Source organism: Doryrhamphus excisus, chromosome 13, assembly GCF_030265055.1.
Source record: "Doryrhamphus excisus isolate RoL2022-K1 chromosome 13, RoL_Dexc_1.0, whole genome shotgun sequence".
NCBI classification, from domain to species: Eukaryota; Metazoa; Chordata; class Actinopteri; order Syngnathiformes; family Syngnathidae; genus Doryrhamphus; species Doryrhamphus excisus.
Window position 1 is genome coordinate 5,584,412 of NC_080478.1, and position 19,306 is coordinate 5,603,717.

Sequence of the window (19,306 nt, forward strand, 5' to 3'; positions counted from 1 at the left end):
TTTCAGCTTATGTTTGTGTTGCTATAAAAACTTTGCTGCGCAATTATCTACCTGCGTCGCGTTTATAGGCATTACGATACTTCACTTGTTGCAACAGCTGCCATTGGACCGACCTAAAACGACAACCCCGCCTCTTGTGGGGTGTTGTGGTGGTGTGCGTAAACGTTGATTGGTCTGTCATCTCCTGCTCTTCCGCACGCGGAACTGTCCCTGCTGCTATGCTAGCTAAACACATCATTATACAAACACGTTACTTAACTTAAAAAACAAAACACGGTGCTCTGTAGCGTGGCTTCCGTCACTAATATTTGAAGGTGTGCCATAACGCGACTTTTGAGGTACGCATGTAAAGATTTAGTAGCTAATTTCCGCAGTATCCTGTGCTGAGGTCACTAGCTAGGCGCATTAGCTTGGCGGAAGTTGTCAGAAGCCATTTGTTAACGTTAGATATCACTGCGAGCTAATGCTATTTTTTGAATAAATTTTGTGTGGAGCTATAGATAGAAGAAGTGGACGTAATTACCAAGACGTTGCTAACTACTTACTGCAATCTACAATCCTGGCTAGGATGTTGCTGAGGACACTGAGGCTGAGGACCTCTCTAAAACCCTTGAGCAAACACAACATCATGCGCCCATCCACATCCTGTTATGGCCCATTGCCCACCAGCCTGTGTCAAAGTGTAGCCTGCTGTCGGAGGCTCCACGGCGGGACTGATATGGCCAACAGGTCCTGTGACGAAGCACCACAGAGGTTACCCTTCGCCAGGGTGACACAAGAGGATTTGGACTATTTCAGGAGGCTACTACCTGGCAGGACCATCACAGACCCGGACCTTTTAGAAGCGTGCAATGTAGACTGGCTCAAGTCTGTGAAAGGTGACGGGACAAGCCAAAAATAGAAGAAGATAATGTAGTGATGTTTGTGTCTCTTCTGCAGGTTCCAGTGAAGTGCTGCTGAGGCCTCAGTCAACACAGGAAGTCTCTCAAATCCTCAGGTACGCACCCCAAACAGTGTCATTGACATACACTTGACCACATGCTAACAGTTGTCTCCTTCCCAAATGTAGCTACTGTAATCATCGTAACCTGGCGGTGAACACGCAAGGTGGCAACACCGGGCTGGTGGGCGGCAGCGTGCCTGTTTACGACGAGATCGTTCTGTCCACCGCCTTCATGAACAATATCCTGAGCTTTGACAGCGTTTCTGGTGAGTATCCACACTAACTAGTCGCCTCCGCTGGAATAGACACCGTGCCTCTATTATTTGCCAAAGCAATGCATCGTTGACCCCGTCCAGAAAATAAACAGTGGCTGTAATTACCTTTTGATATGACTGATAGCACGCTACCTATAATTACATTTTCATTAACTTTGTAGCAAAAAAATATTCCAAATATAATTTAATGTTACAATAACAAATGCTACGCTTATAGATGCCTATACTCTCTGCAGTTGAGTAAATCCATCAGAAGAAATGCAGTAAAATTGTGGTCTTGTGCATTATTATTATTTTGTAGGTTCTCCGGGTGTACCTAATGTTGTGGTCTATGATAACATAATTTTCTGCACCTTCCAGGGGTCCTGACTTGCCAGGCGGGTTGTGTTCTCGAGAACCTGTCTCTCTACCTGGAGGAGCGAGACCACATCATGCCTCTAGACCTGGGGGCCAAAGGAAGCTGCCATATCGGAGGTAACGTGGCGACCAACGCTGGCGGGCTGCGGCTGCTGCGGTACGGCTCCTTGCACGGGAATGTTCTGGGTTTGGAAGCGGTGAGGACGTGAAGGAGCCTGTCTTTCTTCGTTTAGCAGGTGTTTGTTTTGTATGAGAATGAGAGCCGATGCTTTGTGGGTGTCGTGGTCCAGGTGTTGGCAGACGGGCAGGTCCTGGACTGTTTGGCCACTTTGAGGAAGGACAATACAGGATACGACCTCAAACAGCTCTTCATAGGCTCTGAAGGAACCCTAGGGGTCATTACAGCCGTCTCTGTCCTTTGTCCTCGCAAACCCAAATCTGTCAATGTGGTTTTTCTGGGTGAGACTTCTCACATTTATCATCAGAGTTGTAAAAAATCAACAACTTGTGTCTTCTCGTGCGTGTGATCAGGTTGTGAAACATTTGAGGATCTCCTGAAGACATTTCAGCTCTGCAGAGGAATGCTGGGTGAAATCCTGTCTGCGTTTGAGTTTTTGGACAGCGAATGTATGAGGCTGCTCAATACACACCTCAAACTGGACAACCCCGTCTCTGGTACACACGCACACATAAAATAATTGATATAAAATTACATTATTTAACTGTGTTTAATACTATACAGGGTGGACCATAAGTATCCATACATAGGACACCCCAAGGGTATTGCAAACAAACAAAAAAATCCTATTAATGGAAACTTTTGGCCTTCCCCTGTAAAACTGCTCAACATGTTTAGCTATTGAATTATTGAAAACTGCTAATATGATCCAGAGTACTGAATTTGTTTCGGCAAGCAATGTGCTGGAATGAAACATTTTCAGAGATAAAGGCCTTTTCCTCACGGTATTCACAAAGCTGAGGTTTTAATATTTATTTTATCAATTATTTAGTGAACTCTCTGCAATTGAGTTAGCAAATGCAAAGCAGTCCCCTTGTAAGGGAATGTAATAGTTACAATCCTTCCTCCCTTTGCTTGCAGATTGCCCGTTCTACATTGTCATAGAAACGTCTGGATCTGACACGAGGCACGACGAGGAGAAGCTCCACAATTTTTTGGAGGAGGCCATGACCTCATCGCTGGTCACTGATGGGACGGTGGCGACAGAGGAATCCAAATCAAAGGTTAAGTGACTACAAAAGGAGATGAGTGTAATGTGCTTGTCCAACCACCAGGGGGCAGTATGCTAGCAAGAAAGTAAAAGCTGCAGCCTTACAACCTGCAAATAATGTTTTTTTTTTTTTTTAAAGGCTTTATGGTCGATGCGTGAACGCGTAACAGAGGCTCTGACTCACGACGGCTTCACCTACAAGTATGACGTCTCGCTTCCCGTGGAGAAGATCTACCAGCTGGTGACTGACATGAGGGAGCACCTAGGGGGCCAGGCGAAGAGTGTGGTAGGATACGGACACGTAGGTGAGGCCAAAAGAATCATTACCTAAAGATAAACTGGATAACTACCATGTCCATCCAATTCCTGCTATATGTGGGGGTTACCATGTGAGAGTCTCTGCTAAAAACTTCAGTAATGGATGCACTCATACCAATGCCTATTTTTCACACTCTAAGCAAATAAACATGTTACAAATGCTGAATTGTGAATACTGCACTGTACAGTATTCCATCATCCAATCAAAGTGAATGGAGGGCAATAAGTGTAACTCCATTTATTGGAGAAGTCAGTGAACTGCAGTTTCAACAACCCTGAGTGACTTGCTCTCCTTGTAGGAGATGGCAACCTCCACTTGAACATCACTTCTCCTGCCAGAGACCCCGTCCTCTTGGCCGCCATTGAGCCTTTCATCTACGAGTGGACATCCGGCTGCCAGGGTAGCATCAGTGCCGAGCATGGGCTTGGCTTGAAGAAGAGGAACTACATCTACTATAGTAAACCCAGCCAGGCGGTCGCCATGATGGCCAGAATCAAGAGCATGCTGGACCCCAAAGGAATTCTTAACCCCTACAAGACTTTACCGGACCACCTGCGATGAAAGTCACCAGTGGTGCAATGCTCTGTGAGAAGGCCTTCAAGGCTAATTAAGGTAATATGAAGATATGAGTTTTATATACCAATCAGTCCATGGTGCACCCCGCCTCTCGCCCAAATACAGCTGGGATAGGCGCCAGCATATTCATGACCCTAGTGAGGATAAGCGGCACAGAACTGGATAAGACTTCTATATACTACGACTTGTTTTTGTCCAGATGTGACCACATGGCAAGGGGGTGCGTGGAAACATTAAATTTCCAAGCTGAGTAAATTCTGTCATTTCATATTAAGTCAGACAATAAAATGGAATGTGTGGGTGACAAAAAGGCTCTGGAGGTTGGGAATGAATGTTGGGTTGAATGAACAGCTGAAGTAATGACTTAAAATTTCATTAAAACTGAATTACAGTACGTTTTTTGTTGGTTATGCTGTGTAATAAAATGGTAGTTTCAGCAATATTTTGCTTTATTTTTAATGCTACGATAGCTATTTTGATAACCATATTCAATTCCGCAAATTGTTCACAACAAAAGCTTAAAAAAAAAAAAAAGGATCAAGATGGGGTCAGCAAGACGAAAAAAAAATTGGGATCAGAAGCCAAAAAATGTGGATGGGGACATCCTTAACACTGTAGTACTGTAGTAAGTACCTGTATTAATATACAAGTATGGTCAAATACTGCAGTACTGTAGTAAGTACCTGCATTAATATACAAGTATGGTCAAATCAGTGGCCAGAAGTGCAGCAAATGTTTTATTACATATAAAAAGACAAAAATGAGCATTTGTGAGCAAATTCACCTGTAACCGCACACCTAGGCAACTTCAAGGCATAAATAAAATGTTTCCTACTGTAGATGGAGTGTTTTGTTTGTCCTTATTCAGGTGCTTAGTGCAGTGAGGCAAGATGGGCGGCGAGGGGAGTATGCAGAGGTCCAGCTCGCTAGACAGTAAACCTCCATATCTTAAAAATAAAAAGTCACTAGTGTAAACAAATATTCCTTGACCTCCCCTGTCCCTTCACAGACTCCAACTGTAATATCTGCAGATGTATTCCTATTTTGCAGCTCTAGCGCTATGACGATGGAGCCATGACCACAGCAAATGGACGTGTTTGCCTCCGTAGCGATGTGATAAGCTAAGTACACAGAGTCAAGTCTGTTGGCTAACTCCTGATTGTCTCTAGCCAGAGTAGAACATTAGAAGTGTTCCTGGTCCTGCTGATGGAGCTACACGTGTCTCCCCACCCCCCCGTCTTGTAAAGGCCCGGTACGGACCAAACCAGTGGAAGGCAACCAAGGGAGAAGGGAAGAAAGGATGCTCCTCTCACGAGTCCTTCACCTTGTCCAGGGAGCTGTGGATCTTATCCAGGGTCTTCTTGATGCGCAGCGCTGTCAACCTGGCTGACGGGTTCTGGTACCAACACTCCTTCATCAGCTTCACCAAAGATGAGAGCGTCTGAGAGGAGAAGAAAGAAAAGCTAAGACCTAACAGGAATGCAGTGATCCACAAGGGGCGAGCGAGCCAACGACATACCGGGTCAGAGAACCAACGATTGGGTATGAAAGGCCTCTGCTGTTCCACACAGACCACCTTCCTCATCTCCTCAAAACTCGGGTCGTTTGGCACCAGATCATAGAAGGGAGGCTTGTAGTCTTCTATGATACCTGCACAGACAAATTGAGGGAATTTATCAGGGCCAACAGATTAAGAAGGTCCCAAAAACTTAAGACTCACCGTTGCTGTAGGTGCGCCTCGCTATCTCCCACAGCACCAGCCCGAAGGCCCAGATGTCCACCCTCTTGAAGGCGTCGAAGCAGTCCGTCTGTATGCTCTCGTCCAGGACCTCGGGCGCCATGTAGCGCTTGGTGCCCACTTTGGGGTTGTTGCCCACGTCCAGCAAGTTGTCTGCCTGGGAGTGGGTCACCGCCAGCCCTGAAAACACACCAGCACTGAATCACAGCCCAGTTTCTACCACACAGTGCAGTCTGGTAAGCATTGGGGTTTCCTTTGTGGAAAGTTAGAGGCACTAATGACCATTAGTATAGCGGCTGGGCTATTGATTGATTGACAGACTTGTACAGTGTCATTAATAGAAAAAAAGATTTGACTTAAAACCGTGTCAGCACACAGCACTTTGTTGTCCTCTGTTGCAAAAGTATTCCCTTACCAAGGTCGGCAATGCAGCAGCGCAGCTCCTTTGTCACCAAGATGTTCTTGCTCTTCAGGTCCCGGTGTGCGATGGCCGGCTTGCCCTCTGTGCCAAAGATCTCCGTGTGCAGGTGCACCAGCCCGCTGGCGATGGATGCCGCCATGGCCAGGCCCTCCGGCGGCTCCACAGCGACCCGCTGCAAATAGTCGTACAGGGAGCCGTTTTCGTGGTAGTGGGTGATGAGCCACAGCTGGGTGCTGGAGTTGCGTGAGGTCATGTCGGATGCCATGAAGCCTGCAAGGCGTCACATCAAGGTCATCAATTCCTTGAGTGATGATTTGAAGAGGTGCAGTAGACTCACCCAGGATGTTCTCATGTCTGAGGAGCACAGTGTTGTAGATCTCGGTCTCTCGGAACCAGGACTTTTCATCTCTTGAGGAGAAGATTTTGACAGCCACGTTCTCGCCTTGCCACTGGCCTCGCCACACCTCACCATACCGCCCCTTGCCTAAGTGGGATGCACAGAAGAAAGGCGACGTGGAGCCGCAAAAACACCACAGGAAGACCGTCAACACAAGTATTTTAAGAAAAATACTGCACAAGCCAAAATGTAAATACCATTTAATAACATGGGAATGTGTACAAACTTTTGGTGGTACTGCATGTACTGTACGAAGGAGGCAATGCAATTCCTAACACTTACATCATTTTACTCTCCTGTTTACAAACAATGGTAATAATAATACAGGTTTAAAATTAAAATTACTGTCATTTAGTGACCAGTGTAGAATGTGACAAATGTCTTTGAATGCGTCTTCCAAATGCCTTATTCGTATTTCACTTATTTAGCCATTTGTATGCTTAAGTTCGGCAATATACACACAATTTGTTTAAATATGTACATTTTACCGATATGCTGTATTAAATCATGAAACAGCATGATTTGCTAAGTAATATATAGAAACCATTGGAGTGACGCCATGAAATTCCAAGTCGTGAGGATAATAAATGAATGTGGCACATTAAGGGGACCAAAAAAAAATAACCAAAATGACATTACTTTGGTTTCTGACTGTTACAGTAAACAAACCACTAAATAATAATACATTGTTTATTTAAAAAAATCTTATATTAGGAGTAATAGCAACCAGACTCTCCATTTTGCTTTTGATACAATGCCGCCCAACTTACCAACACACTCCACCAGACTGATCTGCCTAGCAACCGTCCTCTGGACCAAGAATGGAAGACCCGAACCACTCCCTGATGTGCACGAGTGATCCAGTAAGTCCTAGAAGGAGCAGACTAACCCATTCAGTCCCCTCAATGCAAGTTCAAAGAGATGTCCCGTTCCTCTTACCGCTAAAGTGCTGTCCCCCACGTTGGAGGTGATGAGGCCCTCCACGGCTCCCTGCTCCGTGTCAAACTCCTGCAGCCTCTGCAAACGACCATGGTGGAGCCTCCTGCAGGCCAGCGCCAATGCCACAGACAGCAGGACCAGAACCACAATTGGACCCACCACGAAGAGCGCCAGCATCCCGACACCGTACCCGACCGGCTCTTCCTGTGGGGCTACGCCGTGCATAATTCGCAGTCAAGAAAAGTCAAACAAGTGATCTTGGATGAACTATTTTTGTTCCTGCACCTGAAGGCAGAAGCGCCATCACTGAGCTCCTGGTAGTGTTGAGGTTGCACATGTCATGGGAGCAGCAGGAAATGGCCTGGTGGGAGGATGGCTGAGTGGAGCAGTGCAAGCGTGTTTTCTTGGGGCCCTCCAGGCAGCCACGCTCAAACACCACGCCGCTGGAGCCCACCCGCACTGAGGAGAAGCAGCGCGTGCCCTGGCACTGGTCCTGGAGGCATTTTGGACTGTCACACAGGCACACTAGCTGCCCATCTGAGGAGAGAGAACATAAGATGCTCACTGGGCTCTGCGGCGGTGTGTGCTTCAAAGCACAGCAACGTTTGATGCTTTGGTATATTTGCATCATGGACACACAACAAAAGGATATTAAACATGAGAGAATACAATTGCTGCAGTACCTGAGCCCTCAGCAGATGTTTGGAAGGCCCACTTGAAAAGCAGCAGCAACAGGATGTGGAGAGTCCTCCAAGCCATGTCTCAGTGCTGGTGGAAGACTGGAAGAGAAGCACATAATATGCAGTTATCTTCCCAATTAGCTTAGCCTGGCGCCAGCAAGCATATGTACTCAATATGCCTGTTAAACTTTAAAGCACCCCAAACGCTACCAGGTCAGATGTTATTTGGTTTGTGTAGCCGGGGGGACATTACCTAAAAGGTTTATTGGCCAAATACCACAGTCTCGGAGGCGCCAGTCAACAGCAGAAAGATGCTGTTAGCCTAAACTAGCATGCTAATCTAGCTACAGTACCAAACAAAGCCCAGGCACAAGACTCGCCAAAGTAAAGGACACGAAAGGCTTTCAACTTACCCGGCACACACGCGTGACGGATTCTACCTCATCCCGTTATGTGTACGTGTCCTTGGATGAGGTTAAATATGGGCTTTTTCTTAAAATGGGAATTAGCGACGGCAGCCACCGAAAAGGGCCACAGCCCAGCCCTGCCCACCAACTCGCTTGTTTTTGTTCCAGCCTAGCGTGACGTCACCAAAACATTAGCATCGCGGTGCATTGTGGGATCGGTGTTGCCAGGTGGGTGTACTACAATCTTTACTGTATTTTTTTCCACGTAACCTTTATAAATAAATGTATACCAAACAGTATACAATTAATCAAAAAATAGTAAAAACAAAAAACTTACATTACATTACATTTCTAATTTAAATGACTTACATTAAATTTCATTTCTTCATTCTTAGAACTCTTGCAAAAGCCTAAAGCAACATTTTCCCACAACAAAACAAAATCATCGACGATATAATAATCAATAATGTAGTAATGTGGTAATCAATAATGAATCTGCTTAAGTCCACCCACAGCTTTTTGGAGTGTGGACGATCTCTGGTAGATCTTCAAGATCTGCAAATGAAGATGTCAATAAAAATATATTTTAAATTTGAAGTGAAGAAAATATTTAATTCAATCGCATGAAACATGGGTACATGCTTTTGGCTGGTACTGTGAACAAAATACAACACGAAGAAAACGACTTTGGTAATTTATTGTTACATTTTTAATGACATATGCTCTTCACATCGTTTGTATTTAAGCAGGATGCTGTTGCTATTTAATTGAACAACACACCCACCAAAGTTAATAATCGGATATCAAACCCACCCACAAAAGAAGAAAGTTGCATAAAGACAAAGTCTCTCTTCATCTACTACTAGCATCTTAAATTACATAAAGCAACTGCTGTATTTGTTTCAATAGTAGGGGTATTTATTTACTTCACTTCAGAAGGAACCGGGCATTATTAGTTTAAAAAAAATCTTAGCAATGTAAACCTCATCCTTACAGATACCATGTTTGTGCTGCAGGTTGTGATAAAGTTATGACAAACGGTGTCGTTTTTATTATTTATATTTTGTGAGTGGGGATTGTCATGAAAATTAGACTTTATTGTTGCTTGTATAGTATATTTTTGTACTTGGGATACTGCTTTATCACGATTGTTAAACATCCCCCCTTCAATTTTGTATAAAAATAATATACATATTTAAATCGAAGCCATCATGAGTGGATGAAAATGTTTTTAACGTATATATCAATGCTTATGTGAAACTTTAGGGAAACGTAACCCGGCAAAATACACATTTTTGACCTGGAAATACTATAAAATGAATGAACCAATTAATTATGTTCAATATTTCAAGTTATAGGGGGGTACATGACTTCATCTTAAACGTCCGAAGGGGTACCCGACTGTAAAAAGTTTGGGAACCACTGGTCTATGTCATATTTTTAACATTAATACACATAATTACATGTCCAAAGTGCATTCAGAGCAGGGGTGGGCAAACTGCAGCCCGGGGGCCAAATCAGGCCTGCCAAGCATCTTGATCTGGACCACCAGGCATTACCAAATTCCTTTTATTAAACCTTTAACGTGGAAACTGTAACACTGTGGCACGCTGGAGTTGTCAAAATAGTCAAATGCAATCTGGAGCTCGTACAAAAAAAGCAACACGTCAACACACACCATGCACAAAGTAACCTATTTGTATGGGCTTACAAATAAATACCCACGCACTATAACCATGCCAACAAAAAGCCCACCCCTATATTCCATCCGCAAAGCATGCTGGGTAGCTTGTGGTACGCTTTTGCTGTGTTTGTAGCATTTTTGCTTGATTGCTAAAAATGTTGAGCGATGTTAACGTACGCTTGATGTCCAATGTTTTACTGATTACTGTTGCCACTAGACAACCCAGCATGCCTTGCAGGCATTTGGAAATAACAGTGTGAAGTTACATGTTATTTTTAGTGCTTAGCTGTTGTTTATCTCACACGTCGGCAGTAGATGATTTATGTGATACGTTAACTTGCTGTGGGTTGCTGTGTTTTCGTTTCGTTGCACCATGAGCAAATATGTCGTTCTGTTTGATGGCCCGTTTGCCAAATTTCTTAACCCAACATGGCCTGCCATTCACAAAGTTTGCCCAACCCCTTGATTTAGAGGAATTTATTAAGGCATTTTGTCAAGGAAATGAGGAAGAACATGTTAAGTCCATGCATATAAATAATGTAACAGTGAAATGAATTATCAAATAGGACCATAAATTCCGATATTTCACTTATTTCACTGGCTCTCTGCGACCCACCAGTTGAGAACCACTGCATAAAAGCCAAGTTGAGGAAATGCGATGCTTCTCCAATGATGGGTATGAACCCAACAGTGCAAAGGGAGAATTGTATGGAGCCGCTCTGTGATGTGTGGCCGTGGAACAAAAGGCAGCGCTGTTAAGTTAGCTAGGCTTCAGCCTCCAGTGAGTCTGGTCCGGTATCGGTTCAGTTCTCCACATAAACACAGAGGCACATTGTGTGCTGCACCTTTTAATTAAAAACTCCCAAGTTGACTCCCGTGGCCAGGTGACCTGAAGTGCCCCCCACTCTATGTATATAGATAATTCAGCATTGGGTAATGCTATACTGCTATACTATCTGAAGACTAAGAAAGGATTATACTGAGTACTTCTTCAGCGAACCGACACTCGCCTCCTCTCGGATTCCTGCGTCACTGCCTTTTTTTGTTTTTGCATCCTGCAATGAAACCCACCTGCTTCTCATTCCCTGTTGCATTAGAAGGATTATCCCGAGTCTCCCGACCAGAGTGGACATGGAGCATTTAGGGAGAACTTCAGCGTTCCTGCTTTTTTGTTTCTTCTTGAATCTTCTGTCTGTCCACGGCGTCTCCCATCAAAAAACAACAGGTAGGAACAACACTAGCACAACGTTATCAGGAGAAACACTTGCCTTTCATTGGCTGCTGGTTGTGTTCAGTGTCCTGGTGTGTGATATCGGATGCGGAGGAGCAGAAGTGCATGGATCTGGCCGGGAACGCCACAGCTCGGAATATCAGAGGGAACTTGCAATGCGTTCGAGGCCTGAACACCAGGGACTGCATGGAGAAAATTAAAGTATGCATTAAAAAAAAGAAAGAAAATTGTGATTAAGGGCTTCAGGAGCAGAAACGAGTTTATATGAATCATAAAAGTTTAAGCTAAAAGTAATTATAATTAATTACTAGTTGTTAAAAATTTAATTGTATTTTTATTTAAAATATTTCATTTTTTTTTAGATTTGTTTTAGTTTTGTATTAAAAATAGAATTTCATTTAATCTGTTTTAAATTTAAATTTCTGCTTTTGTGCTTCCCAGAATGGGAGCGCAGATGCAGCCTCCATGTTTGCCGATGACATCTATGCTGCGGGTCTGTGTCACGGCCTGGAAGTGTCAGCAGGGGAGTCCCTCAATGGAATGGGTGAGTCTAGAGGTCACAGGCAAATTATAGGGAGCTGGATTAGATTAAAAAAAAAAAAAAATCCTCCTGAAGATGGCATCAGCTACTATGTGGTGGCGCTGGCCCGTCGCTCCTCGTCCGACTTGTCCCTTTTGGAGATGCATGAACGCAGCTCCTGCCACCCCGGCATGCGCACCACCGTGGGCTGGACCGTTCCCATCGGCTACCTGGTCAACACCTCGCAGATCAGCGTTGGGGAGCAGTGCAACTTCCCTCGTGGTACTTTGCGTTTCCGTTCCTGACCAATCATCCTGTTATCCTGACAGATTATCTTGTGGTGTCAGTTCCTTTTTTCTTCATCTTTCCTTCCAGTGGTGGGCAACTTCTTCGGTTACAGCTGCGTACCTGGCATCAAGGACCCCCAGCATGACCCCAGAGGCAACAACCCCAAGAACCTGTGTGAGGCCTGCATAGGCGATGAGAATGACAGACACATCTGCGCCAGCAACCCCCGAGAGCGACACTATGGTGAGGCGGGGGCCCTGAGGTAGGTTATTTTCTTCTTTTTTTGTTTTTTTTTTATGGTTGCCAGACACAGTACCAGCAGTCAAACATTTTGAGACACTTTCCGATGGGAAGGTGTCTCTAAGTATATGATCACTTTCAATGCGCAAGGGTTTGAAATTGAGACACTCTTTGATCCAATTGCATAGGACAGTCTCTATAAACTTTTGCCGGGTATTGTGAATAGTAACTCTTTAGTGCAAGCTTTTCAAATGCAGTCAAAAGTCAAAAGCAGTAACGTTTAAAGTGCATGCATTTGAAATACAGTCCAAAGTTTAGAGACACGTTCCCATGTTATTGAGTATACGCCAGTCAAAAGTTTACAGACACTTTTTCATGCTATTCAATGACATGTCGTCTCTGAACTTTTGACCCGGTTTCAATTTGTCACACTCTGAAAGTTACTATTACAGAGGTATCCAAAGTGAGGCCCAGGGGCCATTTGTAGTCCTTGGCTGCAACTGGATGTGTATTGGCCCTCAGCACCTACCAAAAATAAAAAATACAATTAAAGAAAACATTGGAAAGTGTCAGAATTTTTTTTTTTACATGAAAAAAGAATGAAGTCATAATACTCATAAAAACTAATACTAATAAAAAAGCATGAGATGTAAAAATTAAAGGAAAAAAGGGGTAAATAATATGAGAAACCAAATATTTGTGCAAATAAAAAAAGCAAAAAAGGGGAGCAAAGTCATTATATCAAGATGAAAAAATAGCATAAACAAAGATACCATTATAATATTTGGAAAATGATGTTGAGAAAGGTACGGTGTATATATTACAAATAATACATTCAAGTCTAAATATGAGAATAAAGTCATAATATAGACAGAAGTTGAAATATTAGTAAAAAAAAAAAACCCCAGCTTTGTTTAGTAAAAAAAAAATGTAGCGGCGGATTCGTTGGATGATGACGGATTTGAGTGCGAATACACACATGTGTCTTTGGATGCGTGAGTGCCTGGCCCGCGGACGTTCCTCCCTGTCAGGTGCCCAATGCTGGAGCTCAATTCACAGGGTGTTGTTGTGATAAAACAGCGGTTGCCATGGAGATGTCCATGGGGGAGCCCAGAGCGTCTCCCAGTCAATCCAATTCACGATGGGCAGCTGTGGGCCAGGTTGATCCGTTCCCTCCATCATACAAATTCTGCGAAACACCATGGCAGGGCCCAATCCGCTCAGCAAGACCTGTTATCGTGGTTCCAAATAGGCAGACAGGTTCCCCCGAACCTGAGCTTCTCGTTCAATTCTATAATTTAGGTTTTGGAGAGACGGGACTAAATAAGACGTAAGAAAGGGAAAGAGAGGGAAAATGCAACCACCCTTGAGAGCTAAGATTTCTGTGTCAACACCTTCACCTTTCATCATTTAGCCTAGAGGTCAGAGGTCAGAGGTCCCACTCCATTGTTTCCTAATTGTCATTAGACACCACTAAAGAGCCAGCCATTCCTGTCTGGACCTGTCTCCTCCTTACACCAAGCCATCAGATTAGTCCTGTCCTACCTTGTCTGACTGGTGTGTGTCCCACCTCGTCTTTGAGCATGAACTGATGAAGTCTGCTCGAATGAGAGGAAAAACATCTTCTAAAACAACCTGAACAGTCCAGTTACATTGGACTGAATGCCCTGAGAATACGATGACCTGCATGAAGAACAATATTCACATACAGTAGTGTCGTTTAGTTGAGGTTTGGAGACTCTTGTGCTGTATACTGTACAAACTACCATTCAAAACTTTCCAGACACTTGCTACCTAATAAGAAACTGACTCTTAAATTGGACTGCTTCTGTAACAGAATTTGGCTCCTTTCTTACCCTTACACATTGTTTTGATACAGAAAGGTAGTATACAGTGGTGTGAAAACATGTCTGCCCCCGTCCCAGTTTTTGTTTTTGTATGTTTGTCACAGTTAAGTGTTTCAGATCATCAAACTAATTTAATTATTAGTCAACTGATCACAAAATTAAGCTTTCAAATGAAACATTTTATGACAAAGGGGGAAAAAATCCAAAGTTTAAACAACAAACAATTACCCCCCCTCCGTTAAGATGAATTGACACCTATCAGTCTGGAAAAGGTTATAAATCCATTCTAAAGCTCTGGGACGGGACTCCAGCAAACCACAGTGAGAGCACAGCGGCGACTCATCCGAAAGGTCACAAAAGACCCCACAACAACATCCAAAGAAGTGGAGGCTACACTTGCCTTAATTAAGGTCAGTGTTCATGACTCCACTAAGAAAGACACTGGCCACTCTGCATGGCACTCTGAGTTCCAAGACCAACACCACTTCTGAACAAAGAAAACATCTTGATGAGTCCCAAGACCTTTGGGGAAATACTCTGTGGTCTGATGAGACAAAAGTTCAACTTTTTGGAAGGGGTGTGACCCATTTCATCTGGTGTAAAAGTAACACCGCATTTCAGGAAAAGAACATCACAGCAACAGTAAAATATGGTGGTGGTAGTCTGGTGGTCTGGGGCTGTTTTGCTGCTTCATTACCTGACAGAATTGCCCTGATAGATGAAAGCATGAATTCTGCTGTTTCCCAAAACATCTTGAAGGAGAATGTCCTGCCATCTGTTGGTGACCTCAAGCTGAAAGCAACTTGGGTTGTGTAGCAGGGCAATGATCCAAAACACACCAGCAAGTCCACCTCTGAAAAAAAAAACCCAAATGAAGACTTTGGAGTGGCCTAGTCCAAGTCCTGACCTGAATCCTATTGAGATGAGATCATTGAGACATGACCTTAAAAAGGCTGAATGACAATTCTGCAAAGATGAGTGGGCCAAAATTCCTCCACAGCGCTGTAAGAGACTCACTGCAAGTTACCACAAACACTTGATTGCAGTTGTTGCTGCTAAGGGTGACCCAACCAGTTATTAGCTTTAGGGGGCAATCACTTTTTCACACGGGTCATGTAGATTTGGACTTTTTTGTCCCTTAATAAAAAGTTTCATAAAAAAATATTTTATGTTCAGTTGTGTTGTCATTGACTAATATTTAAAATTATTTGGTGATCTGAAACATTTCAGTGTGACAAACATGCAACCCCCCCCCAAAACAAATCAAGAAAGACTTTCACACTAGCGTAGATGACCTTATTTAGCTCCATGTTTGAGTCTATATGGACATGTTTGTTTTGTGTTTCTTTCAGGTGTGTGGCTGAGAACCTCGGTGACGTGGCTTTTGTCAAGCACACAACTGTCTTTGACAATTTGGATGGTGTGTATTATATGAAAAGGAATTCCGAAAGAACATCCATTCTGGCATTGATGTACTTTGCTGTGATGCTGAGATGATTTGGGTGTTCGTCCGCCTCTGGTTGCCAGGCGATAGGCGATGGATGTCCAAATGTCAGCATGCCAATTAAAGAAGAAAAAGGTTGCACCGATGTGACATTTAGGAAAAAAAAAACACGTTGTTATTTGGAGCTTTTCAATGCCAGTTAGCAAAATGACATCTCCGTGGCCTCACCTATCCAGGAAAGAACCAGGAGTCGTGGGCTCTGGATCTGGAAGTGGAGGACCTGAAACTGCTGTGTCCCGATGGCACAGAGGCGGATCTGGAGGACTACAAACGCTGCCACCTGGCTGCCGTTCCCGCCAACGCCGTGGTGGTACGCATGGAGGACAAGTGTCGTGTCTGGAAATACTTGGAACGCCTTCAGGTGAGTGTGTTGACCTTCTCTCCATCATCCGTCCAGCCATTGTCTATCGTGGCTGCTTCCTTCCTCCTGTAGAACATCTTCGGCAACACCAGCGACGGCTTCAGCCTGTTTAGCTCTGCTGGATACCCCGACTCTGACGTGCTGTTCAGTGACTCCACCCACCACCTGCTGAGGGTCCTGGGGGGCTTCACCTCCTGGCTGGGCCACTCCTACACCAGCACACTGCAGGCCTTTGAATGTCAAGGTGAGACTAGAGCAGCCATGTCCATTCATTGGTAAGGTATACAGTGGTGCTGTTCCGCTGCAGTCCAGTAGGGGGCAGTAAAATCCATGTTGCAGTGGTGTAGATGTGCACTGCATCAGACCGACAAGCTGTTGCTGTGTAATGTATGGAAGCCTGTTTCCTCTAATGGTAAGCCAATGGTAAGTCATAATTAGGAGATAAAAATGTGAAATCATGAGATAAAAACTCATAATTGAGATTTTTTTAAAGTCTCAATGAAGAGATACAAACTATGCATGTGCCCACTTTTGATCTAACTTTGACATTTTTGACTTTTTATATCATAATTATGACCTTTTAGTCCGCCATTTTTACTTTTTACCTCAATTATAACTTTTTTTTTATCTCATAATTGAATCTTTTTAGCTCATACTTATGACCCTTATCTCGTACTTTCAACTTTTTATTATTAATTATGACTTATTTTGTAATTTCACCTTCTTATCTGATAATTATGACTTTTAATCTTGTGATTTCAACTTCATATCTCATAACTAGGTGCTCTGATCTCATAATTCTGACGTTTTTTTAATCTCTTGATTTCAACTTTTTTCCCTCATAATTCTGACTTCTTATCATAAATATGACTTATGACATGATGACTTACCATTGGGATCTTTTTTTTCTTTCAGTGGCGGAAACGGGCTTCCACAGTAGTGGAGCTAAATAAGAATTGTCAAAATATCAGACCAACCAACCAACTATTACTACATAATGTGATATTTTCCGCCAACAGGCTTCTGCTGATGAAACCCGAAAGCAGACATCTCACATCCACTTTCGCTTGCTACTCCCTTTGCTCCTTCGACACTTTTGTTCCTTAATGTCCTTGTTGTGGTCCCCATTTAGAACTTCCAAAGTACCGCCTGTCAGGGTGGAGCTCTCTTAAGAGGGGCTAATCTGCTCAAACTGCTATAAAATGTCCCTGAAACAGTGTGTGGATTTAGGAAGGACAAAGCAAGAAAGGACGGGAAGTAAGAGTATAGAAAAAAAGATACAATAGAACTACATTGAAGATTTTACAAATAAAAAGTATGTCTCATAAGGATTTTCTACCCAGATATACTTTGTTGTTGTTTCTGATGATTTTTCCATGCCCCCCCCCCCCCCCCCCCCCCCACCCACAGGTTACATATCTGGCACTGAACCACTAGGTGCTATTCAACAATCCTGTAGTTTTGTACATATGTACGTGTGTGTGTGTGTGTGTGTGCGACTTGCCCTAATTGGCAGTGTGACATTTTTAAAAGAATCCAGTGTTGTTTTGCCAAATCTCTATCCTTAAGGTTGGTAATGCAGCTATTATTAAAGGAAAGAACCAGAGGATGAACAAATGTGTCCTATCACAAGAATTATTCTAATAAATACTAACAATAATAAATAAACCCTTTTTATTCCTCACAAAATCCTCTTTTTTCTCGTTTATTTATATAAACTATAGTCATAGTATTTCTTTATTTTCATTGTGGCCTTTTATTAATGCAAAATTCAATGTTTTTTCCTCATAGAATTGTCTATTTTTTAATTTTAAAATTGAATTACATCTCTATCTATTTTTTTGTTTTTGTTCAGTGTGATTTGATACCTTTTTAAATATATTTTTTATATTATTATATTTTTTATATTAAATAAATTATTTTTTATATCCATGTATATTTAATTCATTCTTGTAAAATTAAAAAAGGCATTTTCAATTTTGTTCAATTTTGTTTTCCCTGGTGTTTTTTTCTTTTAAACTCCTTCACAATAGCAACTTTATTTTTTCTGCAATAACATAATAATAACGTATCTTAACATAACAATATATATATTTATTTAACATAAAAAATAACTTGTACAATTATTATAATAAGTTCATTCATTCATTCATTCATTTTCTACTGCTTTGCTCATGAGGGTCACGGGTGTGCTGAAGCCTATCCCAGCTGTCTTGGGGCGAGAGGCGAGTTACACCCTGGACTGGTGGCCAGCCAATCACAGGACATATAGAACAGTTAACAGTTTATTTTACGTGTGTGTCTATAGCATTTTTTGCTTTCTCATATTTGATGAGTTCCCGCTGGTGGTGGTTATAAAAATGCCACTTTATTACAATTTTTAAAGATGCTGCCCCTTTTCTAATCAGTGACAGCATTGGCATCAATGAAAATGGACAAAATGATGTCTTCTTCAGCTTCAGCTATCATAAAAATGCTGAAGATTATTTCCGATCTAATCAGTTATCTTTGCCGGTCTGGACTAAGGAACTTTAATTAAAGCCTGTCGCTTTACAGCGTCACCAATTTATGTGCTCTGAGACGTATAAAAGCCCGTTCAAGGACGACAGCCGCGGCTTTTCTCGACGTCAGTAGCGGGGAACTGATTAAACCCGACGAGGTCCTTGGCGTGGCGCTAAAAGAAATGTGACAGAAACGTTGACGTGAGTCACGCGGGGCCTGAGGCCAGCTTCCCTGATTCTGATGGAAGGCAAAGACGTAGGACGCTGACTCATTTCCCGTCGTGTTTGTGCTGTTTGTTCAACCGTCCTTCATCACCAAGAGCTGCTTCTTTTTAAACCAATTAAAGAAATGATGCCAAAGAAAATAATCCTTCTTCTGACTTCTAAATATCCTTACTACTGTGTGTGATATAATTATTTACTATTTTCTGGCTTCGGAGACACTCCAGAACTTCGACAACATTGTTGACAATTGTCTATCAAGGAAAACATCATTTATGTACGCTTATGTTTAATAAAAATCACTTACAGACTAAAAATAGGTTTTAAAGTATCAATCTTGGGAAATTTCCAGTTTTTAGATGTTTTAGATGATGATGAAATGTTCTTTTTTTTGTACTGGTACCTATTAGTCTATTTCATAATTTTTTTAAATACAGTTTTTGAATACAATGTTGCCAATCTTGGCAGGGGCAAGCAGCTACTTTGTCCAGACCAGCTCCTTCCGGCAGATCCCGACAGGAGATGTTCAAGCCAGTTGAGGGACATAGTCTCTTCCGCATGTCTTGGGTCTTCCCCAAGGCCTTCTATAGGTCGGACATGCCCTGAACCCCTCCCTAGGGAGGTGTC

At 42.8% G+C, this 19,306-nt stretch overlaps 3 protein-coding genes across 5 annotated transcripts; 2 read left to right on the plus strand and 1 right to left on the minus strand.

Annotated features, from left to right (window-relative positions):
* Positions 1 to 120: 120 nt before the first annotated feature.
* On the plus strand, positions 121 to 5,704 carry d2hgdh (D-2-hydroxyglutarate dehydrogenase). Of its 3 annotated transcripts, XM_058090296.1 has the most exons (10): positions 122 to 338; positions 568 to 878; positions 940 to 997; positions 1,070 to 1,209; positions 1,579 to 1,772; positions 1,866 to 2,034; positions 2,107 to 2,250; positions 2,675 to 2,817; positions 2,944 to 3,109; positions 3,422 to 5,700. In XM_058090296.1, the coding sequence occupies exons 2-10, from the start codon at positions 569 to 571 to the stop codon at positions 3,682 to 3,684; spliced, it is 1,587 nt and encodes a 528-aa protein (XP_057946279.1). In that variant the 5' UTR covers positions 122 to 338; position 568; the 3' UTR covers positions 3,685 to 5,700. The 3 variants fall into 3 exon arrangements, with proteins under 3 accessions (XP_057946278.1, XP_057946279.1, XP_057946280.1); XM_058090295.1 differs by having other exon boundaries at positions 121 to 878; XM_058090297.1 differs by lacking the exon at positions 1,866 to 2,034 and having other exon boundaries at positions 133 to 878; positions 1,579 to 1,692; positions 3,422 to 5,704.
* acvr1l (activin A receptor, type 1 like) lies at positions 4,424 to 8,450 on the minus strand. The gene is made up of 10 exons (XM_058090298.1): positions 8,288 to 8,450; positions 7,878 to 7,973; positions 7,480 to 7,731; positions 7,195 to 7,406; positions 7,026 to 7,125; positions 6,196 to 6,342; positions 5,853 to 6,128; positions 5,420 to 5,617; positions 5,219 to 5,349; positions 4,424 to 5,140 (listed from the first exon to the last, which is right to left on the minus strand). Exons 2-10 carry the CDS (start codon positions 7,951 to 7,953, stop codon positions 5,009 to 5,011), a joined length of 1,524 nt encoding a protein of 507 aa, XP_057946281.1. The 5' UTR covers positions 7,954 to 7,973; positions 8,288 to 8,450; the 3' UTR covers positions 4,424 to 5,008.
* Positions 7,952 to 17,310, plus strand: otomp (otolith matrix protein). The gene is made up of 11 exons (XM_058091368.1): positions 7,952 to 7,965; positions 8,477 to 8,509; positions 11,063 to 11,190; positions 11,261 to 11,397; positions 11,638 to 11,740; positions 11,813 to 11,998; positions 12,092 to 12,266; positions 15,444 to 15,511; positions 15,772 to 15,956; positions 16,029 to 16,200; positions 16,976 to 17,310. Exons 1-11 carry the CDS (start codon positions 7,952 to 7,954, stop codon positions 16,984 to 16,986), a joined length of 1,212 nt encoding a protein of 403 aa, XP_057947351.1. The 3' UTR covers positions 16,987 to 17,310.
* Positions 17,311 to 19,306: the final 1,996 nt, after the last annotated feature.